The 8,436-nt window shown below is 41.2% G+C and overlaps 1 protein-coding gene across 1 annotated transcript; it reads right to left on the reverse strand.

Moving 5' to 3' along the window:
• Positions 1–5,220: 5,220 nt before the first annotated feature.
• On the reverse strand, positions 5,221–6,717 carry SPIN3 (spindlin family member 3). Its single transcript, XM_079910922.1, has 2 exons — positions 6,506–6,717; positions 5,221–6,149 (listed from the first exon to the last, which is right to left on the reverse strand). Exon 2 carries the CDS (start codon positions 6,145–6,147, stop codon positions 5,371–5,373), a length of 777 nt encoding a protein of 258 aa, XP_079767048.1. The 5' UTR covers positions 6,148–6,149; positions 6,506–6,717; the 3' UTR covers positions 5,221–5,370.
• Positions 6,718–8,436: the final 1,719 nt, after the last annotated feature.

The following is an 8,436-nucleotide window of genomic DNA, read 5'->3' on the forward strand; positions in this document are numbered from 1 at the left end:
TTACCTTAGTTATTGGTTGTCTGAAATCCTAGTTGAAAGAGACCTGAGAATCTGGAAACTTGTAGGATTAGAAAAGCCAAATTCCTTATCTCAAACTAAGCTTTGTGAGAGCAATGGCAAGGAGACAGACTTACAAGGAAATAAGATTGGGGTCAAGAAAATCCTAATTTCCTAGACCAATGTTTCCTAATCAGTATTGATGATAATAATAAGAATCACTTGGAATGTCTGGTCGAGGTTTTCCAGGTCCCCCTATTCCCCTGCCAAGAGATTTTGATTTATTAAAACTAAGGCAAGGTTCAGGAGCTTATATTTTAGCAAGCAGCTGATGTAAATTTATTATCAGGTAATTTAAGGAAATAACGATTCTGGCCTCACTCGATTGACACCTACAAGTTAGTGATTCTCTTTATGGGATCCCAGGACCAGAAGTATCAGTCTCCTGTGTGAACTTGTTAGAATACATAAATCCTTGGACCCCACACTAGACTTACTGAATCAGAATTTCTGTTGGTGGGCCCCAACAATCTGTAGTTTAACAATCTCTTCAGGTGATTCTAACATGTGCTAAAGTTTGAGAACTACTATATTAAAGGGACTCCAATCCTGGCCAACAACAGCAAATACTCATTATTTAAACCCAGAACAACTCCTAGACACAAGAAATGGCATAAGATGAAGCAGAGAGTTAAAGCTGTTCATCCCCAAGAAAGTGCATCCACCCAAGGTATGTCTCCAAGGGAGACCCTCTTAGAGAACAAAAAAGAGGCTGGCTGACCAGAGGACTCATTCTACTGCTAGGGCAGAGTTCTTGTCTAACAGATTATGAAATATGCTTTGAACCAGAAACTACTGTGTATTGCTTCCTGTTTCCTCCCTTCTTTCAAATGGTAGTTTTTATTATATTTCTCTGGTTATTTCTTCACAATTGTATATGGGGTATGTTGGAGTGAAGGTTAGTTTGTAATTTAACTACAGGTGACAAGACTGCTAGGATGATGGATCTGAAGATGTCTGCAGATCAACTAGAGATCCTAAACTTAATGTTAAATGTAGTAACTGGATAAGACTTTAGGTTTTTCCCCTTTGAAGACATAAATTTACTACATGTAGGTGTGAACATTTTTGAAAGTGGATATGTAGGAAGAAAGGTGTTCATGGATGCTTACTACCCAAAGGAAGAAGCTATACTAGACATTTGTGATTGGTTCATGGCATTCACTCCTCATGCTCTTGATTTCACTAGGAATCCATTTGGTTCTAGGGAGATATATTTTAGGGTTTAGGGATGGAACACATGCCCTGGCTAAGCCAATCAGTGCATTTCATCCATGAGACTTCAGTGGTCTAGGTATGTGACCTAAGCCAGTTCAGAATGCATCACAGGACATAGGTTATTTAACTTTCTCTAGACTGGAACTGCTGTGGCCTGGACCTGCTGGTCTAATTTTGCTCCCATGAGGAAAGGCAGCCTGAGAATGTAACTGAAATACTGAAGAGGGAAACTCATAACAAATCACAGACACTGAGCCTGAGCCCCAATCAAACTGTGCCTGAAGCCCATCTAACTTTTGGATTATTTTAGTTACATGAGTCAATAATGCTTGGTAACTGTTTAAACATGTTTAACAGGGGTTTCTTGTTATATGCAGAAAAGCATTCTGTCATAAAGGCAAACAAATTTGCATATGGCAGTAGATGTCAGTGTAAGTTGGAATAAAAAAATGATTGTTCATTTCAATTTTGAATAACTGATTATAGTACCTTAACTTTTTCCACAGCTTCAATTTATAGTTGATTCCCCCTTTAAATTCCCTCAACAAAAATATACTGGCCTCAAGGAATTCCTTCCACAAAATCGATCATGTTTACATACATTTCACATTCTACTAGTCAGAAAAATTTACCTGGCAGAAATTGTTGGTTTTCAGGGACATGTAAGTTTTCATTAAACTAGGTTGGGGTATGGAAGTCCGAATTAATCATACCTCCTTCCCTTACAGATTCTGAACCAACTAAAAAATATACACAGTAATCAAAGAGGGATTAAAATACCAGCTTTAATATATTGTTAAATGAAAAAGAAAAATTCATAACAGCATGTATAGTATGCCACAATTTGTATAAAAATCTGATACACACGTATATAATATACTTGTAAATACATGGATTATCTCCGGAAAAATACATAGTAACTGGTAAGAGTGGTTATCTTTGGAAATTGGCGCTGAGGTCAGGGGTGGGAAAAAAGGAAGGAGACTTACTTTATACTGTATATCCTTTTGTACTGTTTGATTTTTACCAGAGGTGTGTGTTTTTGTCCAAAAATGATTTATAAGTTAAAAATTTTTAAAGAATAAAAATAGATACCAGCTTTATTGCTGATAGGTCTGGACTGGAGAACACGTTTTGGACCTAAGCCTGAAATGAACTTTTACCCCAAGTGTAAAGACAATGGATCCCCCCACCCCAGAGGGTGAGAGACGTCTACAGATTAGATGTTTACCCAGCCATGTAGTGAAGGACTGTAGTTTTTTCCATATCTTTCTGTGAGCAATGAGCTCAAGAGCCAAGAGGGCCCTAAGTTGCATATCCATAATAACCTTTTCTCAAGTTCACCAAGTTATTTCTCCTCCCATTTGGGAGATGGGTAGAAATTTTCTTCCAAATATTTTTGAGAGGCACAAGTCCTTTTGTTTCTTGGCCAGGAACATGGAGAGAGGCAGAGGATAGATCCTATCATACCATTGGACATTTCTGTCCACATTGTCAATACCCAAGACAAACAGGGCTTGGCTGTCCTTTCGGGGAAGACCAGCAGTATCTTAGGAATGTCCTGCTCCCTCTTGTGTAAGACTGGTAAGCAGTTCTGCTTTTGCCCCAGAAGGCTCTGAAATAAGTCAAACTAAAACAGTAATTAAATTAACTCTAAGGCTACATTACACCCCAGGTTGAAAATTCACTCACTATTTTATCCCCAATTTATAATTATGTCCAGCCACATTATCTGACATAGCTTAAAAGATTATACAATAAGCCCTAAAGGTAGCATTACAATACTACAAATAATACAATATCAACAACATAATGAAAATGCCTTAATTTGAACTGTATGAAAATCACACCAACTATTAAACTCCAAGGGAAAAATGAATGCCCCCAATTAAATTTCTATTTTAAAGTCCAAAGGAATTAAAGTCCAAAATTCTGCCTTCCCCAATTTCTTGGTTTTTCTGATGTCAGCCATACAGATCTCACAAAGATGTCTGGACAGATATGGGGTTCCTTCATCAGCTGTAGCCTGGGCTGTCTTCCTCTTGATTTGGTGTAGTTCCTTCAGAACTTCAGGAGTTGAATTAATCTAACCCCACAATTGCATGTCATACATATATGTCATACATTAAGAGTCCACAGGGTCAACAGGACATAAGATTATCACAGTGTCAGCCTCACATCCAAAAACTTAGCAAGCACACTAATCCTCAGCCTCTAAAACAGATATCTCAAGCAAATTTATGTCCCCAGGACTTAGTAAATAGGGTAATACAGACCCACATTGCTGTTGTCAATCAAATATCTGAGCAGAGACTTAGTGGCATCAAAAGGAAGAAACATAGACAGAGAAAACATGGGAGAAGAGAACACTTTCTTGGTTTCATCCTCAGCAGGATGCCAGTCTGTCTGTGCCAGTAGTCTGGACTCCATGACCTGTGAACTTAAACTAATTTGGAAGATATTTCCCAAGTGGTTGATTGTACTGGCATGAGTCCCAGCCCCAAATATGCAGAAGTCCATGGCCTGTCTGTTATTGCTAATGGAGCTTCTATCAGAAACCCAATGAGAATGCATTGGCTTTGGCCGGGTGCTTCTCTCCAAAACCCTGCTTATTTTTCAACATTTTCTTTCCTAGTTAACTTTCCAAAGTTAACCTTCACTAATGCCTTCAATAATGGAAGGTACAAGGCCCACTCCATTACTTATTTTTCTGCTGAAGTAGGGCTCATCCTTATCTGCACATGAGTTTCTTAGGTCCAGCCAAGAAACAGGATAAAGTTGAAAAACAAAACACTAACAAATATCTATTAGATTTCTATCTACAAATGACAGCATTAAAAACATCATTAAGCACTTAGAAAATCATTAAGTCTATTGATCATCTAGCACTGATTCTAATCTCTGTGTTCCTCAGTCCTATTAGGACACCAGAATAAATGAGCTCACCAGTTCCTACAAGGAAGCAAAGCCTATTTTCAGCTTTTCTTAGTTCTAGCAAGTGCATTGCCCACCTCATATGCTGGGACTCAGAAGTCTTCTAAGAATCAAATGAAAACCTAATTTAAAATTTTTCAAAGCGTCCTTCTTGGTATAGGAAAGAAATCTGTATCTCAGCCTGATTCCAGATTTTTGCTCCTTTATATTGAGGTCCTAGACAGATCTGCCAACCCTTGCCAAACCTGGCCTTTATCCTGTGACTGAGGACTAGAGCTACAGCCCGGCCTAATGCTCTATTGGGCTGGCAAAGCCCAATTGTGCTAAAGTCTGCCTGCACAGCCTTTGTCTGTAAAAACCCACTCCTTGTCTGCAGGTACCAGCCAGAGCTATTGTAGACAACAGAAATCCTAATGCCATTAATGACCAACCGCGATTTCTCCACTTGCGGTTTGGTTCCCAAATGCTTGCCCTCTTAACAATTTTGTAAGGTTTCTCAGCCTATGCTTATGTACTAAAGTGCAAAATAATTACCCTCTTGATTTCCAAACCAAGTTTAGTAATAGGTACAAGAATCAGAAATGGAACAAAATATTAGCCTTACTTTCATTATAGTTAGAATTTAAAATGCAACTTAGACAGAAGACCAAAATAAGCTTCCCATTCCTCCCCATATTAGACTTTTGAAGGGGAGGGGTTGAATTGCAAAGACACTAACCCAGCCAGCCCTAAGGGGAGGGTTGAATTGCAAAGAAATTTATCCAGCCAGCCACATTGCATATCTCAGGAAGCTTCACACTTCAGTGAGTGCAGATTGTCCAAATGCCCAAAAGAATGAGGCAAGAGGTGTTCAGCTACCTTTAGCCTATTAACACCACCCAAGATAAAAATATGGGCCGATGGATGTCAGACTTTACCCCTCTCACTAATTAGCTAAGTCAATCATTCTTCTGTGGGGAGGAACCGGTAAAACGGTTGGAGATAAAGGCAAAAGGTTTCTTCAAAAAATGTCTGAGAGGGTGGAAGTTCCAATTTTTTGCCAGGCAAAAGTGTGAAAAAGGGGGAGAATATGGTTCTTACAAACTGTAAAGCAATCCAGACTTCTTGTGTGTTCAGATTTTACAAACAGTCTCACATATTTGGCAAATTTCAAAATGACCTCTAAGATGTTTTTACCAAATCATAGACATAGATATGGAAATCATCATCAAATTTGATGAAGTACACAGAGGGTTTTGCTTCCACCTGATGAATGACCATGCCAGTTCTCTTGGAGCCATCCTCCTTGGCATATTCCACCTGTTTGCCTACTAGGCTGTCTATGACTTCTCCTGGCTCCCTCTCTGCAAGAGGAGAATCATTGGAATCTGGAAGGATGTGTAGGTCACCATCTTTATAATCATCTAAGAGCTGGTACATATATAATACAGGATCTTTCTCATAGGTAATGTAAAACCATGTGTTCATGACAGGTGCCTGAGCTAAGACCATCCCCCTCCATTCATTTTTGGAACCTTCCTCTGTCTCAAAAATATGTTCCACTGCTTTGCCAATCATAATTTCTATCAAGTGTGTATCACTGATTCTAGATGATGCAACTCTATTAGGAAGGATTTCAAGTGATGACACTCTTTCATCTCTATGAAGTTCCAATCCATAAACACAGTCAAATCCATCATATTTGATAAGATACAGAGAGGGATTTACAGGTACCTGATCCAGAACGGTTCCCTTCCACTGTGTTAGAGGTTCATCTCCATCTTTCCATCCGTGCCGAATTCTGCAGCCTACGATGTTCCTCCGATGCTGGGAGGTGGGTCTGCTCCTATGCTTCTTGTGTGCAGCCTTTCTCTTCATCACGGTCACAGACACACTGGCATGTCCTGCGCCTGTCCTGGACCGCTGCCCTGCAGCTGCTTTTCCGAGCGGGGTCTTCATGCCTGCGCGGAGCACAGTAGCAAGGAGGACCAAGAAAGGAAATCAAGAAAAAATAAATTCAATGCATGACACGATGAACTTTTTCTCCTAATTAGTGCATTCTGTGCACCCATGCCTAAGTTTTTCCCGAAAGCTATGCGGAAAGGCTGGAAATCAAGGCATTCTGGCTGCGTGCCTGCAGTAACCTTCCTCCCCAGCTAGTTCAGGCTATGGTAGCGTGAAGGAGTTGCGGTTACAGTCAAAGAAATAGGGGGCACCCCCCCTATTCCTCCCGCCCTGCGTCCAACACTGTCCAGGCCAGGGGACACAGATTCCCCCAGGCCGGGGATAGCGGGCCTCGCGTGCCCAAATCGGGCACCTCGCTGCTGCCTCCGCGGTGAGCCTGTGTCAAAGGAGGACCAGCAGACGACGAGCCAGGTGCTTGCAAGAGCTGAAAGGAAGGATCCTTAGGAGAAGAGCGTGTCAAGTGGGCTGCTGGACAGGCAAACAGGATGGCGGCAGTGTCTCCAGCACTCGGCTCGCGGGCCCTCCGCTCCCTGTTGGCAGCAGCAGCCCCTCTGCCACATCAGGTTCCCACCAGCCGCTGCAGTCGCCGCAGTCTCCTCCCTCTTTTCCGTATAGCACAGCTTCCGGCCAGGAGAGAGGCCTCCCCTTCCTGCCCAGCAAATCACCCGCCCACCGGCCCCCCCCCCCCCCCCCCCCCGCACCTCGCCCGCCAACTCTCTTGTCCGCCCCTGTCCTGGGCCTGGGAGGCGCTCTTTGGTTCCTTGCCCCGCCCCTTTCCCAAAATCTGGAGCCGCCTGGCCAACAAATCCCCTCCCCAATCGCCTTGCGCCCCCTCTTCAGTTCTGGGCCCCCAGTCTCCCCACCCCCACCCTTATCCTTACCTCAGTACCCCTGATCCATCTGCTTTTCATCCTCCAGGAATTTGCCCTTTCCTTTCCCCTTGTAATTCTGGAGTTATTCTTTATATACAGAAAACTGTCTTTTCTGTCATTTAAGGGAATTTGAGGTAGGAGAGAAATGCACTAGTGCTCAGTCTGCCATCTTGACCCAATCTCTCGGTAATTTTTACTGACTTGTACTCCCGGACTTGTTGAGGATAATTTTTTTTTTCTTTTTCACTGATTGCACAGGAATTGTATGGGCAATGTGGGCACGGTGTACAGTTTAGCAAATTGACATGAAGAAGAAAATAATCAACTATAAACCCACCTCCCATTCCACAAGGCTCATAGTCAAATATTAACACTTTCCATTGCCTTGCTAATACGCTCTTACAAAGCTGGGATAATTTTGCATATGCATTTTCATGGCATGCCCTTTTCCATATAGAATAAGTGTTTAATCAGGTTATGAGATAGTGTCTGAAACATGATTTATAGTGGCTTCACTAAAATCAGCACAAGGATATTTTCACAGTTTAACCATTCCTTCCCACCTTCACGTTTAGTTTTTTTTTATTTATTTTATTAAAAAAAATTTTTAACATGTTTAGTTTTTTAAAAAAATACTTATAAAATGATGCTTGCATATGAATGATTAATCTGTTCTTTTGAACAGAATAATCTAGATGCAAACTTATAATGAAAACAATTATTACAGTTATAACAAGAAATTAGTGTCTCAACACTGTGAGATCATAAATCTATGGAGAAAGACTTATATTAGAAGAGATTCAAACATTTTTGTTTTCATTACAGCCATGGTAGTGGGTGTGACGTAATATCTCATTATGGTGTTATTTTTTTTTACATCATTTTTTTCCTTAACATCTTTATTGGGGTATAATTGCTTTACAATGGTGTGTTAGTTTCTGCTTTATAACAAAGTGAATCAGTTACACATATACATATGTTCCCATATCTCTTCCCTCTTGTGTCTCCCTCCCTCCCACCCTCCCTATCCCAACCCTCTCGGTGGTCACAAAGCACCGAGCTGAACTCCCGGTGCTATAGGGCTGTTTCCAACTACCTATCTATTTTAAGTATGGCAGTGTATATATGTCCATGCCACTCTCTCACTTTGTCAAAGCTTACCCTTCCCACTCCCCATTTCCTCTAGTCCATTCTGTAGTAGATCCGTGTCTTTATTCCCATCTTACCCCTAGGTTCTTCATGACTTTATTTTTTTACATCTTTATTGGAGTATAATTGCTTTACAATGGTGTGCTAGTTTCTGCTTTATAACAAAGTGAATCAGTTATACATATACAAATGTTCCCATATCTCTGCCATCTTGCATCTCCCTCCCTCCGACCCTCCCTATCCCACCCCTCTAGGTGGTCAC

This window comes from Stenella coeruleoalba (assembly GCF_951394435.1).
Source record: "Stenella coeruleoalba genome assembly, chromosome: X".
NCBI lineage: Eukaryota > Metazoa > Chordata > Mammalia > Artiodactyla > Delphinidae > Stenella > Stenella coeruleoalba.

Excerpts from the sequence above, each read along its gene's own strand:
- SPIN3 (XM_079910922.1), bottom strand. The coding sequence starts at position 6,147 with ATGAAGACCCCGCTCGGAAAAGCAGCTGCAGGGCAGCGGTCCAGGACA.